This window comes from Ambystoma mexicanum, chromosome 10 (genome assembly GCF_040938575.1).
Source record: "Ambystoma mexicanum isolate Mex_15411 chromosome 10, UKY_AmexF1_1, whole genome shotgun sequence".
Lineage (NCBI taxonomy): Eukaryota > Metazoa > Chordata > Amphibia > Caudata > Ambystomatidae > Ambystoma > Ambystoma mexicanum.
Genome location: NC_090932.1, coordinates 27,820,065 through 27,836,446, shown reverse-complemented (window position 1 = coordinate 27,836,446; position 16,382 = coordinate 27,820,065). Strand labels below are relative to the sequence as shown.

Below are 16,382 nucleotides of genomic sequence, written 5' to 3'. Positions count from 1 at the left end.
ACAGACCATCTACCCACTACCCTAGCTCTACGTATCCACATTTCTAAACAAAGAGGAAAGGAACAGAATTGGGAAAAGCTGGTGGCTGTGGTTGTTGGGACAGTTTTTTTGGAGTCCAACTAAGGTCTTACTAAAACCATTCAACTGAGACAGTACAAGACTCCACTCTTGGTATAAGTCTGTACTGCCTGAGTATATGGTAGCGTAGACGGAGCAGCCAGGCTTATTTTAGGAGGGAGAGAGGGCTGTAGAATCCGTACAAAGAAATTGTAGTACACATATGGAGCGAGGGAACACTATGCATTGTAAAAAATAAAGGGTTTATTTAAATACAAGTAGGTCCAGATAAATCTTGGGGGAAATACGTACCATCACAGATCATATGAACACATTATAAAATCCCAGCATAATGCTTTAAAATACACTGACAAAAGCATAGGCCTTATTTAGAACACTAACAGTATTCTTGGGTAAGTCGGATCTTATCGAACACATTTAGTAAAGGGCACACCTATTCATTGGGAGTAAAAGCATTTGTTACTTTCAGATTACTTTCTGCAATACAAGTGTAGCAGATCCTAACAGTTGTACTGTGACACTTAGCAAAGAAATCTCATAGTAAACCAACCTACAAATATACCTTTCTGAAAAGTGGAACACTCATTCAAGGCACAGTAGAAACCTATGACTACTTTTATGATAACACACAGTTATGTGAGGCAGATGAGTGTAAGACCTTTTAGTGTAATGTTCAATGACGGTTGCTTTTCAGCTCAGTGGAACACAGATGGAGGTATGCAATAACTCATTAACTTATTTTAGGATGGCACACATCTACTCCAGGCTAGTAAAACCTGGATACTTTTTTAAAGGAACTACCAGCAATTTAAAGGTAGGTATAAACCTAAGACTGTTTTACCATCTGTATAAAACGGACCAGGGAAAGCAAAACCCAATGTTACACTTTATGAATCACTCCATGTTTTTCTAGGTTGGTAAAGAACCAATGCAGAACTATTTTAATCGGGCTATACAGCAAGTTGGGGGGAATCAAGATCCAATTGGGGAACTTGTACACCAATTCTCTGAAAGAAATAGTGAAGCCACCCGCACTACTTTTGGGAAAGGGGCATTACCAATTCACAGGTGAATACAATTATCTCATGTATACTTTTCGGAATGGCATAACACACATTCATGGTAAGTAAGAACTTTTTTAACTGTTCACTCTGAGTTACTTGTAAACAAGTTGTTTGGTCACTAAGTACTTTTCATCACTTGTTATACTTTTCAATACAGATTCCTTTAGTTATTCTGTCCTTCCCTATTCAGTTGTATAAGTTCACTCAGAGGCAGAAGGGGGACCCTAGTGGTCTAGGTGCCAGCTGTACTTTGGGTGGGATTTGGTTCTGTTGCAGGCAAAAGTCAGAGTTCCTGTGCAAACAAACAAGTAAGTAGTTCACTTTAAAGTTAGTTAGGGCCAGGGGCTTCTGAGAAGACACCCAAGGAGGATTCCAGCAGTGGTGCTGGGTGAACTGGATGAGAGAACTCCCAATCACAGAAGCTCTACAGAAATCACACAGGCTTAAGGGAAGTAAATATTCCACCCGACACTGTACCTCCGTGCAGAAGAAGAGTTGCAGCAGGAGGAGTTCAGGATCTGCAGCCAAAAACCCAGTCCATGGCTTCCTTTGTCATGAAGACAAGAAGACGAGACTTTCAAAGGGATTTTCAAGCAGGGATTAACGGAGAAGGTCCCAGGCAAGTTTCCTAGTGGCTCTGTGGTTTTGGTGCCCTTTTCAGGAGCCAGAAGAAGACTGAATATCGCTGGTTGGAGTCTCGTCTTTTGCAAGGTCCAGCACTCGGATGAGGGGTCTTTTCAGACTTGATTCGTGTTTGGAGTTCCTGCAGGATGGCACCAAACTTTCCACTATATTTGGAATTCGGAAGACTGTGCACCGCACAATGGCCCGAGGTCCCAGGGGATTGGGGTATTGCAGCCCCGCAAGGTCGCAGCATGACATGGGGTGGCTCAAAACGCAGGTCCTCTTGAGTCTAGTTGATCTTGCTAGACTCTGGGTCTTGGTCATTCTTTCCGGGATCCCCAAGTCAAATGGAAAGAAGGGTTACAGCAGGCTCTGGTTACACAGCGGGCTCTACAGTAGCTGCGAATCGCTACAGCCGTCCTTTCTTTATCTTCCTCTTCGGTTTTGGTTCCAGTGGTCGACATGTCAGAAGCTTCCAGGTTTGGAGTTTTTATCAGGAATTACAGCACAACCTCTGCATTCTCTTCTCTTCATTTTACAGTAAGGGGTGGTCTGGTTATCCAATGAATTTGTTCCTTTCAGGCAAGGTGAAAGACCAAAGGGCTGCAAAGTTTTGGACTCTGTCCTCGCTTCTTGCCTTTCCAGACACTCCGGAGCCTGGGCCAGGAATCTAAAGTGTTCCACCCGAAGACGAAACGGCCACCAAGGTCATTCCCACCTAGAAGTGCAAGGCTAACCCACAGAAACAGCAGGGACACAAGAAATGGCGACAAAAGAAAGAGTCCACCATTTTTAAAAAATGGTGGCTCTTCTGTGCATTATCGAGGCTGAATTTACAGCCTGCGAGTAATAAAGACTAAAAGTCAAAGGTAAAACCACGGTCACCAGCCATTCATGTAAAACTCGCAATTGTAACAAAATGTTACCAGGTAAGTAAGAAAGGAGATGCTGGCTCACTATATGAACTGTAAAGGGGGGATGAAAATCCCTCTTTACTACTTGGCAATTGTAGTTCACCCAAGTACTTCAAAGAGAAATTTAACACGGAGCCCATAGGGGCAACCCAGCCTAAGGCCAGAAGTTGTAGGAAACTATAACTTCAACCATACACTATGAAGATACATGCAAAGGTCACCCATAGAAACAGTAATAAACTAGGTGAGGGGAACAATTAAAATACTTACCTAGTCAAAGCAAAATGCTCTGGGGTTTATTTTTTTAATTTTTATTTTTTTTCATTTTTATTCAGTTTTTACAAACCTTTAAAAAAGAGAAAAAAAAAACAAACGGCAATAAAACAATTTAAGAATCTGCTTCCTCTTTCCCAGTTCGTCGTCTGGTTCACAGCCTTCATCACGAAGTGCGGATAGTAGTGCCACTACAGGTTGGTGACAGTCTTAGTGTCTAGAGTCTCCTTTAAGATACGCAGGAAGGTGATCAGTGCGCATAAGACCGGTCTGTTAGAGCCGTCAAACAGCGCTTTCCATCAGTCCTATTTAGAAAGGAACTGGAATTTGTTTGTGACTGGCCCAAAAATGATGTTTCTTTGCTGCTCCAGTCCAGGACATGACATTGTCAAGTGTATAAGAGTTTCATCATTGACCCACAAAATCGACACGATAAGTCCGAACCATCGGACTGGGACCAAAAGTTTACGCGCTCCTTAGTAGGCAACCCATTGAGCCTAAACTGCATATATAGTGTTCTTGAGCGTTGATCTGGGAAGCGCGCTAGGTATTCCGGTAACTGGCCATAAGCTCTTGCTTCTCCGGGTGCTACCCTCATCGTCCGTGAATCAGATCTCAGTTTGCATGTATTAATCCAGTCGGTTCTCCACATCTTCAGTTTCGCCGAGTCTGGGTTTTCAATCAGAGTTTGCACCGAAATGTCATGTGTCCAACACTTCTAGACACAACGCATTCCATTGGTACAAGATTGTCTGTGTTTTTTCAGTCTCTGGGTTGTGAAGTATTTCAATTTGCTGTGGTGGATTTGTTTGCACTGTTTTCCTAAATAAACTTAGGAGGTTCCAAGCAACTCTGGCTTGGATTGAGATATATCCAAGTTCATATCTTATGCAGGCTGTTGCGATTCCTCTAGGCAGGTGTAGGACTTTTGATCAGAAGAGGTTCTTAAGCGAGTTCCATACATCATACCCACAGCCGAAAACGTTTTCACCACCATATATCAAGGCCAGTACCACTTTCTGCTGGAAGAAAATCAGTCGGTTTTAGGGAGAGTTTGCCGAATTTATTGTTAATCACTGACACCTGACATGCCTGCTGTCGGCATTTGCTTTTTGTTAGCTCCACCCATGGTGCGTCATTTCTACTGGCACTGATTCTCAGCCCTAGAAAAGTGGTGTTCTTTACAGTCCTAATCCACTCCTTCTCAAGGTACCAGTTGAAGTTTTTCTTGTTTCCGCTGTTACCCATTAATTTTTCAAATATCAGGATTTCACATTTCCCCTTGTTGATAGTAAGGCCATTCAACATTAGATATTTTTCCACAGCGCAAAGTTTGCGTTGAAGGCCTATGGGTGTCGAATCCAAGAGGATAAGATCATCCGCGTAAACAAGATGGTCCATATGAGTGCCATGTATTTTGGGTGGGAACGTATCCAACTCCTTGAAGATCTAACCAAGTTGAAAATGCTGGCTGCTAGGGGGCACCCTTGTTTCACGCCCCTGAACGTATCAATCGGTGCTGATAAATTTCCCTTGAGATCTAATCTGACTCTAATTGAAGTGTTTGTGTGCAGTTCACGGATGGCGGCCAGCAAACTAGGAGGACAGTTCCATGCACTCAGCTTTCCCCAAAGCAGGTCTCTGTTTATGCTGTCGAACTCTTGTGATAGGTCTATTAGGGCTAAGTAGACCTTAGAACTCGATCGATGGGCTTCCATCTTCAAAAGATTCAACAACAGGAGATTGACACCACAGCCCACCCCTTTGACGAATCCAGTTTGTCTCGGGTCTACCCGATTGCATTCAGTAGACCACTTCTGGAGTTGGTGTTGCAGGAGGGTGGCATGCACTTTCCCTAGCACGTCCAACAGTGCAATGGGTCTATAGTTCTTAGGGTTTCTTCTGTCTCCTTTTTTGAAGATAGGCACGATTACAGCAGATTTCCAAGATTTTGGAGTTTTGCAGGATTCAAGAACTCTGTTGAACAGGGTTATGCAAAAGTCTCACCACTCTTCACGGTGGCGTCTAATGGAGAAATTTGTGAGGCTATCAAGGCCAGGTGCTCTGGAATCGTGCACATTCTTAATGACTTGCAAAATATCTTTTTTATGAAATGCAATCTCCCAATGCGTTAGAAAGGGAGCGTCCCATTCTTCAGTGAGTGCATCTTTACGGAAGAGGTCAGAGTAGAACGATATCCACTCCGCCTCTAATACCAGATTTGCCTGCAGGGCGTGTTGTGGTGCAAGATTGTTATTTATTAGTCTCCAGTAATCTGCTGGGTTGCAACTCGTCATTTTAGACATCATGAACTCTGTGTCATTTTGTAACATGATGGCTTTGTGAGACTTAAGCCAGTTCTTGTAGGCTTGTTTAGGCTTGTTTAAGCTTTCTTCTTTGTTCGCAAATATCTGCAGTAGGGTTTTTTAGCACCTTTCTCAGAAGCTGTCGCAATGTTCTTTTCCGTTGGGAGATTTCTAAATCATATTTGTGTTTGGGTGTGAACTCAGCATGTCTTAAGTTATTTTTCCTTTCGACATATTGGGACAAGAGGTGATCATATTCCAAAGATCCGGGATTCGATTGAAATTTGGCTGAGATGAGAGTTACGTCCTCGTTGTCAAGATTTAGGCTAATTCTGCCCCCTCCCGTTCTCACGACGTAGGCCCATTGCTCTTGTTTGTGATGAGTAGTGGAGTTGAATTTCAGGGTCACCATATCATGGTCACTATGAGTCATTTTAATGACTTCAAAAGTGTTGGATCTTATGTGGATGTTTCCACCTACAAATATGTAGTCAAGAGTTGAACTTTGGTCGCCTCTTCTCCACGTCGGTGCAGCCGGAATGTCTCCCAGTGTTTGGCCGTTTAGCATCGTTAGGCCCAATGTCCATTTCCAAACACCATTGATTAGTCAAAAGTTCTTCACGATTGGTTAGTTTCTTTTTGCCGGAGATTAAGTTCAAGTGAGTGACACAGTCGATGTTAAGGTCAACGCAAATGATCAAGTCATTAGATTTGCCCATTTCCATTAAATCGTCAATCACAGTTGTCACTTGGTCGACAAAAGATTTGGCACCTTCAGCACAATGGTTCCAATAAAGATTGATGATATAAAGTTTCGGAACCTGCGCCTCTAGTGACTCAGTACAACTGATCGTCACCACCTGAATGAATGGAGAGAGGTTAGAACAATTCTCAATCCTAAGGCCAGAAGCAATCTTTACTGCCACCAAGAGCCCAGCCATAGGTCTCCCCTTGGCCTGTTTAATAGCAGGATTGTGCGCTATTTCGAAGCCTTCAAGGATTGGAGTTTTGTTTAGCCACGTTTCTTGCAAGCAAATGAGATCCAGGTCGACGGCCCAGCCAGTATTGAACAAATGTATAAAGCCCCTAGTGTTCCAGGATCCCAAGGTGTAGTTTGGGCAATGGTTTGGGGCCTGGCGTTACTTAGATTGATCAGTGTTCAACGTACCGGCAACCCAGGACCACTCGTTTTCTTTAACCGTCTGAGAAGCAAGTTCCTGTGAATTGTCTGCATTGTGGGTGGCGCTGTTCACTCCTTGGATAGTTATCCTTATGCAGTCATTCCGTGACATTTTAGGCAAGTTCTCAGAGTCTGAGGATGCAGTTTGTGATGCAGTCACTGGGCGTGTCACCAAGGAAATTCGATTGACTGCAGACACATCCGGCTGTTTCGCTCCACTATTAGGTGGTCTGCAGAAATCTCTTTCCATTTCTCTGGATGCAGGTCTCGTCGGTGCTATAGAGATGTCAAAGCCCAACAACATTAACACAGGGCCTGCTTCTAACAACGCATAAGCTATAAGTTTGGACTGCAGATGTAATATTACCGCGTCGTTTTTGGATTCGCTGAAGAATTCCACAATCTTCAGATCGCCAGATTCGATAGCTCTGAGGCTCGGAACAAGATGACACAACCTCAGTACATTGTGACGATTCAGAATTAGAGCGTCCGAGGACTCTATGCATTCCAAGAGTATTTGATGAGCCATTTGTGTATTTAATGTGTTGTTTCTCTTCTTATGGTCCTTTGGAATTAGAGGAGCGTTTTTAGAGCTGTCTCTCCCAGTTCGTCTCAGTTCAGTTGTAAGATCAATACCGGACTCTGGCTGCATGTCAAGTATGCAAGCCTTTTTTTGTTCTTTTTGATTGTGGGATGATTCCGACTTACAGCAGCTGTCGGAAGTTGATTGAGGTTCTATTGCTCTAATTACCATCCATTTTGTTGGTCTTCGCTACTGTCTTGCGATGTTTTACGTCGAGTGTCATAAACATGGACTCGGACTTATCAAGGAGGTCCTGCGATGTTACAATTTGCTGAATCACTTCACACAGTCTTACTTCTTCACTGTATTGTGGAGGCAATGTAGTGCCATACACCTTCGTTGTACAAGGTAGTACAGGCACAGGAGGTGCTTTGGCCTCTAATTGTGGTGGGGCAGACAGTTGTGGCATTTGGGAGACTCTCAGTACTCCGTCACCATTGCCGTTCGTTTGTTCGTTCGTTGTTGGATATACCGGCCACCTCTTTGATTTCCTCAGTCTGACACGGCTCCATCTTGTCATCATCGTCATAGGTCGACATGTTCATTAACTCTACAGGGATATTACAAGAATCATTTGTTGACTCGACAGCTTGGTCGAGCACAATTACAACTTCATTAGTAGGGACTTTAGCTTCTCCCCATTTCTCTTTCACGATTATGCTGTTCACTGTGACATTGTTTTGATATTTCTTAGGAACTTCTGTGAGTTATTTCCACGCTTCGTTTTCTTCAAACTTTTTTTTTTTTGTTTTTGTTTTTTTTTTTTTGCACAAATATCTCTGGGGTTGTTTAGAGTCCCACTAGATTTAGAGGTGTTCTTTGAAGTTTTGAATATGTCAAAGAGATCAGGGGAATTGGCATCAGCGTCTTTGTTTGTCGGTACAGGGACCGTGCCTACCAAAGAATACTTGAAGGTACAGGTCAGAGGAGGATGCCATTTGAGGATCTAAGAGAACCAAATTGCCTGAAGATTGACTCGCCTAAAGAATGTTGTGAAATTGCGCAGATTTCGCCTTTTCTTTTTAGGGCAATGAGAGGGCTCCAGCCATCTTTAAAGCACTCGCTTCACCTTCAGGAATGGCAGAGGGAGGGAACTTGTGTGACGGGATGTCTCGATCTATTGTTGTGGCTGTTAGATCCGTTTTGGCCTCGTTCCCTCCAGTAACATTTGAAGTTGGACTCTCAAGTGTTACATCTGTTGTGTGCAATAGTTTAATTGCAACTTCATCCACCAAGGGCAAAATAGTTGTGATGGGGAAAGGGCCTCTAGGATTACAAGTGGAGGTCGTATCCGTACATATGTTTCCCTCAATGTATCTTTCACGCTTGTTGTCCCATTCAGAAAGTGTTTCGGACCTTTGTTGGAATAATTTAAGCGCTTGTTTTGCCACTTCGGCTAGAAGTTTCTTGTCCAAGTTAGCATTTTTGGCGAAGTCCACTAATGACGCCCTAGCCAACACTGTCTTATTTTGCGTTCGGGCCAATGAGACTTTATGTGCATTGTTTGTGTTTTCGATGGTCAAAAGCTTAGTATTCATCATCGATACTGAAGTTACAAGTTCTTTTATGTTGTCATTAAGATGTCATACATTTTGAGAAACGGAGCAGTTGTTAGTCATTGACGATATTATAATGGCTTGATAGTCTTTCGTTGGGAGATCTTGTTCCACGTTGGCAGCATCGTCTGCTTCTAATCGTACACGGCACTTTCTGTAGAATGGAAGACGTCTGAATTTCTGGAACGGACGCTCCATTACAGAAGAGTCAGAGGAGGATAAGTCAGACAAAGAATCGGCTTGCTCGTGATTGGCAGCTGGCCTTTCCTCACCCTGGAGCTGCTCATTTAGTGGGTTATTTTGCGAGATTTCAAATGGGAAGGCACCCATTTTGGGTGTTTTTGTTTGTGAGCATTGCCAGTTGGGTGAAATTCTCGAGTCAGCTCTTCTTTTAGATAGGCCATTTGCGTAAGTCATCTGCATTTTACTGTCTTTGACTAGAACCGATGGACTTGGACTCTGAGTTACAAGGGGCTTAGCAAAGACCTCAAACCTGTCTGACCTTTCACTTAACGTTAATTTATGGCATCTATCTTTGTTCATCCTAGTGAGATCTGTTAGTAATTTATTGACGACATCCAAGGAGTTTCTACGATTTCCGTCTTGTTTGGAATCGATACTCTTAAACTCACTCCTAGGAGCTGTAATAAGTAATGATTGATTAGGAAGCACATCTTTAGTTGGGTCACAACCTAAGTTTGCGACCGCCTGAGGTATCATAAATACATTATCATGAGTCAGTTCACAGGAATTCAGGGGAGACAACATCAGTTTTTCATATGCGCTGTAGAATCTGGGCCGCGGGGACCCAATACTTGACTCATCACGTTCACCCGTACAATGGTTGTGTTGGCGTGGAATTGGGGCCAAGAATCCAACGTCGGCATCGACGTAATTTGTCAAGAGATCCCCACTGTCCGAAGGTTCCTCAAATTCCACATTGTCCAATGCTACCAAGGACAGCGCGCGCACATTGCAGAGGCTTGAGCCATTGTCCGCGTCAAGTTGCTTACAGTAGGCGAAACACGCTTCGTTGGCCGTGGCCGCAATTACACTCGCTTCATTGCGAGATTTGTGTTGTAACAGTTGGACAGGCAGTTGAGCAGGCAAAACGTTAAGATCGACATTACTAGTTATGGAATTCATTGTTAGTGTTTCATCCCACAAAGTTTCTTCCCCCATTGCAAGCAGGTTATGTGGTACGTAGGACAAATTAACCACATTAGGCACATTAGGGGTGTTGGGGGATGTAAACACTTACTTGGTTTTGGCTCTCTGCAGTCCGCAGTCCATCCGTCCGACACGGAGACACCGACGATGACACAGACCCGAGTCTTGAAGCAGCCAATGGGGGGGACTCGGCTGGCGGCGAGGAGGATTCCACACCCGGGCTTAGAGTGTCATTACCCAGCTTCCGTTGGGCCCGTGTTTTCACAGCCATAGTGTTTGCTTTCACTTTCATAGTGACGCGCATGGTTTACGCGGCTGGAGCAGGACACCAAGAGAGTAGACTGAAGAGAGGCAGGAGAAAAACCAGGACGCCTCAGACTCTCAATGCGCCAAACAGTCGCTCAACAGTCACCAGCCTTTACCCCTGTCGGGCTTACCACCGCAAGGGTGGTAGCCTCTGTGTTTTCAAGGCGGCCTGAGTCACGTGATTGGTCACGTGTCCAATGTGGCCCTGCCTCCTCCAGGAAGCGCAGAGATGCCGGCAAGAGCCCTGGAGCAGCTCGCAGTGCCGGATAAAGTGTAGAACGTTCAGTGAGAATAAGAGGTTTCCTTCGAGTTATTAATTTGATAATGCGCACCAAACCCTTAGGTAGACGGGTGCAACAGTACAAGAATTCTCGAGGCTTGATATGAAAATTATACGTAACTTTGTTTTTCATGGTTGGGTATTGAAGGGTTGCACATTGATTGTTCTTTGTATATGGCTCTCTTGTACTCGTGGAATGTTCCAGGAGTCTAAACAAAGTGGCATCGAAGGACTAGGAGTTGAAGTCGAGGCACAGTAGCCAATACCTTTTGATCCTTGTGGTTTTCTGGCACCAAACAAGTGCAGACTTTGTAGAACGACTGCCATGCAGAACATGTGAACTTTGTTAAAGTATCTATATTTGTTCTTAACCTCCTTGTCTGTCCTTCCAGTTGAACATCACTTGGCATCTAACATTCAACGAACACGTTTGGTGCAGCATGACTTGGTGATGGCCAAGCAACTTCAAGAGGAAGAAGACCTCCGGGCACAACAACGGTTAAAGAAACGCCACAAAGACCTGTACGTATTTTGACACTTCTAGGTAATACTGGGTCTAAAAAAACGATTCAGATTGTGTTATTGGGTCCAAGTGATAATGTCATGAAGGTCCTATTCTGTGTATGAGCATCTGTCCCCTTGCCTTCTCGTCACAGCGTAACGGCCCAGTTATGATGGCATAGGTGAACACCTGTTTACTGGCGTCATTCTGTGTCGCTCTGAGCTTGCTAATGTAACTTTCGGTCGATAGTATTTTTGCATTTTTCTTCTTCAATTTGGTGAAACAAATGGTGACCTCACCTCTTGTTTTAAATTTGCTGAATAAAGGATGCACAAATATGCGTGTAAGCAATAACTCATTGTTTTGCTTCAGAGACTTTGGGGAGACCGCCTAACCCTCATGATCATGTGCTTTTCTTTCTTTCATGCTTACAGGTCTTCCCACACTCTTGCCAGTAAGGTCTTCCTCTATGAGCAAGCCAATTATTTTGGTTACTTGTCCTTCTTTTAAATCTACTTTTTTCAAATGCCCTTTGTCCCCCCTTTTCACTGTTTTGTCTTATCCAAGAAGGATGCTCCCCATCTTAATCCTTTGTCATACTGCCCACTCTGTCCCAAATCTTGTTCCCACCATGTTTTGCTCTGAACTACGTCTGATTTTCCTTCCACCACTTTATCCTGTTTTCTTTCCTTGAAGGCCCAATTCTTTCTCTTACCATTCTGAAATCTCCTACTTGGTTCTAAGATGTTTGCTCAAGAAAATATGTTGGAGGCCCATTTGCTCAAATTATTTATTTTACACATTTCACCACAAAAAAACAAGGAAGCACCCTCCCCACCCCTTGCTGCTCCACCACCACCTAACCCATCTACCTTTTGCATGAAATGTGTAAACAAAATATACATTTTAAAAAACTTTTAGCAAATGGGCTAGCGAGCAAATGGCTAGTGCCCTCTCCTTCATAACCCTACCTACCCTGCCTTTGTCTCACACTGTCGCCACCTATTCTGTAGGTGGGGAGAGGGGGGGGGGGGGTGTGTGTGTGTGTGTGTGTGTGTGTGTGTGTGTGTGTGTATATATATATATATATATATATACACGCGCCATACGAAAGGGAGAAGGACACATTTACAGGAAGTGCTGCGGAGTGACTTGAGTGTGTGCTTGGCTATACAATGTTCTATCATTTTCTATTCATTACACTATGTATTGTCTTTGTCACCTACTGGAGTGGTTGTGTGAGCCATCATTGATGTATATGAATCGACCTTGTTGGACCTTCAAGCATACATAACTTGCAGTCTCGTGCATGTTGATCATTTAGACTGTGTGTGGCTCCTTATCTGTTAAGCAGGACGCAGCAGTTGGCACTCTGCAAGCTCCACATCAGATCTGATCAACTCTGCGATTCAGATTCTTCATTGTAATTTGTGGGCATTAATGCTCCTTTCCTCCCACTCCTCCAGCGAACGCCAAGACTGTGAAATTGCTCAGGAAATTCAGGAGAAACTGGTGATTGAAGCAGATAGAAGGCGAAGACAGGAGGAAAAAGATGAGGTACTTCGGCTGATGTTAGACTGAACTGTATTCAAATGGTTCTACTGAGACATTTGTCTTTTGATTTTCTAAAGGGTTGGTACAAGTTAGATGTCACCTAAATGTAGGTAAAGCTTTTATTTCTGCACGATTTACAGCAACGGGTCGGGTCTACCCAATAGGGGGTGGCAGTTCTTCATTTCGTTTATTAAGTGATCAAACAATGTGACGAAGTGTTCCGAAGGAATTTTGGGTTGTCGCAGAGAGGCTTAACTACAGAAAAGGGACCCACCATTAAGTTCTTTATTAATGGTACAGCCTCATTAGGATGATCTGGAAGCCTTCTGTCCAGTGAAAAACAGATTGATTTGAAGATTAACAGAAATCCTTCTGAAATAATAATTTGAGTCTTATGAAAACCACAACTCCTACGAGCAGTCGCTCTGGAATGAAAGGTTTTATGCAGTGGTGCGCTGAATAACCATGGTGGATGGTTATCCTGACGGCTACAAGATCCTTTGTGAGCCCAGAACCAACCGACCCGGAGGTGGATTAGCTCTGATCTTTCCTGAGCGGCTACCTGCTTCTGACATTACTACGCAGGCCTACTCCACCTTTGAAGGCCTGGTCAGCAGGCTCTCTATCCCTCCTGTCCTCAATCTGACTGTGGCCACGATCTACAGGCCACCTGGCCAGGTTGCCCTCTTCCTCTGAGTGGGCTGACCTCTCCTTCTTTCCTTGCTTCTACCTCTCAACTTCTCCTCAGAGACTTCAACATCCACCTGGATGCTTCTTATCCTTCATCTTGGCTTTTCCTCAACCTCTGCAACATGCACTCTTTCCAATCTGCCCTCTGGACCCACACACTCTGCCAGACTCCGATCATTAAGGAATCGGCCCACGACCTCGCTCCTTTCATAACTACCTTTATCAATTCCTCTTTTCAATCGGGAGTGGTACCTAACAATTTGAAAGATGCTTGGGTCATCCCTCTCCTAAAAAAACCTACCCTAGATCCAGAGATTCCAACTAACTACAGGCCCAGCACTACGGTCCAGTTTCTTCTAAAAATATTAGACCGAGCAGCCTACTTACAGATACAGAACTATCTGGAAACAAACAATCTCTTAGGCACTAGACAATCTGGGTTCAGACCCAAGCAGGGGACAAACAGCTCTCCTAGACCTCAAAACCCAAATGGAGGATCTAAAAGACAATGGCAAATTGGCACTACTTCTGCTACTGGACTTATCCGCTGCATTCGATTTGGTCAATCACCAAATCCTTTGTCAACATCTGAAATCTGCAGTCCACTTCTCCGACAATGCCACCAAGTGGATCAGATCATTCCTAGACAATAGACACATGAGAGTATTCTCCCCTACCTCCTCTGCAGACCCTGCGCCAGTCCCCTGCGGAGTCCCTCAAGGGTTGTGTGTATCCCCCACTCTCTACAATGTGTTCACTAAACCTTTGTTTGATGTGCTTGATTATCTGGGTGTCACCTACACTAATTATGCTGATGACACCCAGATACTCATCCCTATCAATGGTGATTACACTTTAGACTCTAAATCCTTAAACGACATTTGCCAAGTTATCCAGGCCTGGATGGCACAACATGAGCTCTGTCTTAATGACGACAAGACAGAGCTCCTCATCCTAGGTACTGAACAAAGACTCAACAAGTTGAACCCTTTGTTCAGTTCCTTTCATATCGATGGCAATTCCATAAAAGTATCCAAAGACACAAAAACCCTTGGAATCTATCTAGACTCCACACTGTCCCGCCACAGACAAACCAATGCTGCCGCATCGGCTTACACATGCAAGTTGATCACAGCTTGTCGTCCATTCCTCTCCACGCAGAATTGTATCACCCTTGCCAGGAAGCTGGTTATGTCCAAACTTGACTACTGTAACACACTGTACCAAGGCAACCTCAGTAAACATCAGATTACACAAAACGTCATTAGAGCAGCCCTTAACATTCCTAGATCAGCTCACATCTCGGATCTCACTAAAATCTCTCGCCCTGACTTACAAATGCATTAACAACCAAGCCCCCATTTACCTAGCCTCGCGGTTCACTCAATATGTCCCTCATCGTTCACTCAGGTCCACCCTTAGCCAGAGCCTCACGATCCCTAGACACAAGCTCCAAACAGCCGGAGGGGTTAGCGTCCCAGTCCTTGCAGCCAAGCTCTGGAACACTGTGCCTCTCGCCATTAGAAATCTCTCATCTCTGAACCTTTTCAAACACAAAGCTAAACTTTGGTTAGCCACCTCAGACGACCATTTGTCACCCTGAAAACTTGACTATCTTGACTCTCACGTTTGCCTGACAAACTTGCACTGCGCCTGTATTCTTATGTTTTGTACCTAATTTGTGTCTGTAATGATGTAACCTCTGATGTAACTACTGTTTAAGATATGCGCCCGGTTGCCTCCTTGCCTGCTTTGCGCTATACAAATACAGACATACTTTGGATGTTCCATCTCCTCAGACATCCCCTTGCTAACCCTCTCACCACTCCTCTCTCTTGGACTGACCACCTTCTACTTCCCTCCCACCTAAAATGCTCAATCCCTCAGGCAAATCCCACCCCAGCACTGCCATGTACTTTCACGGTCATTCGGCCCATGTAGCGTATGTCAGTGGATGCCTTTGCCTCTACTTTTTCTGCTCCTTCCTGCGGCTGACTCACACTCTGATACAGCCCTCTCTAATCTGCATCTATCCATCTCCAACACTCTGGACATCCTTGCCTCTGTCATGAGCATCTGTCCAAAGCCTACCTCCAAGTGTAACTCTTGGTATGACTCCAACCTCGCTGTCCTGCCAAGGTGGCTGAGAGAAAGTGGAGGGCTTCGGGCACATCTTCTTACAAACTGGCCTGCCGCCTACTCCAAAGGCAATACAGAGTCTGTCCTGTCCAAGAAGAGGATCCATATTCAAGCCTGCGTCGCTGCAGCCTCTATCAACACGGCCAAACTCTTCCAAATCTACAAGGAACTGGCCATTCACTCTGCAGGCTCTACCTCTCCGGTTCCCTCCCAGGTCCTCTGTATGATGACGCCCCCTCCCCTTGGCCAACTCTCCCCTCCTCCTTTCTCCTCTTTCTCTCTGACAACACCAGATGAGATTTATAGACAAGTTCGATCTATGAAAGTTTCATCCAAACAGGTGCTCCCTGCTCCTCCAGAACAATTAAGGACCATATTGACACCCTTGCTCCAGCCTTGGCCGATTTCTGTAGTCACTCTTTCGCTGCTGGAACTTTCCCCTCCTCAAGCACTCCCTTGTGCACCGCCCTCCTCAAGCCGTCTACCGATCCTACCTGTCTGGCTAACTATCTCCCGATCTGTCACCCCTTTCCTGGGCAAACTCCTTGAAATGCTGGCCATTGCCCAGCTTACTCGCCACACTGAATCTGTTGGTTGTCTCCATGACCATCAGTCTGGCTTCAGAGCTGCCAGAGGCACGGAAACTGCTCTCCTGAACACTCTTGAAGATCTGCTCTCTAACCTTGATTCCAGCATTCTTTCTGTCCTCATCCTCCTCAATCTTTCCCCTGCCTTTGAAATGGTCAACCACGGCATCCTGATCAATGGACTCTTTGAGAACCTGGGAATCCTGTATCAGGCACTGGAGTGGTTGTCCTCCTTCCTCTTGACAGCCCCTCCCAGGTCCAACTTGGTTCCTTTCTCTCCTCCACCTCTCTCCACCTGTAGTGTTCCCCAGGTTTCTATCCTCACCCTGGTTTTTCAACCTCTATTTGGCCCTTTTGACCAACTTGATCTCTACCTTCTCAATCTTTCACTGTTATGCGGATGACACTCGGCTCTCCTTCAGCCTCCTCTCCTTTCTTGCTCATTCCTGACTGTATCTACGATTCAGGATTGGTGCACCTCCAGCGATCTCTGCCTTAAGGCCAGTACGACGGAGATCCTTCTCATTGTGACCGCTGCTACCGCTTTCCCTCCCTCTCACTCTGGCCGCCCTCCTT

At 44.9% G+C, this 16,382-nt stretch overlaps 1 protein-coding gene across 2 annotated transcripts in view; it reads left to right on the top strand.

The window, feature by feature from the left end:
* The window catches only part of CCDC50 (coiled-coil domain containing 50), a 411,626-nt gene that overhangs the window by 167,163 nt on the left and 228,081 nt on the right, over positions 1-16,382 (top strand). For both annotated transcript variants that reach the window (XM_069617441.1, XM_069617440.1), the window contains exons 3-4: positions 10,727-10,856; positions 12,303-12,393. In XM_069617441.1, coding sequence (XP_069473542.1) covers positions 10,727-10,856; positions 12,303-12,393 — 221 coding nt within the window. The remainder of the gene's footprint in view (positions 1-10,726; positions 10,857-12,302; positions 12,394-16,382) is intronic.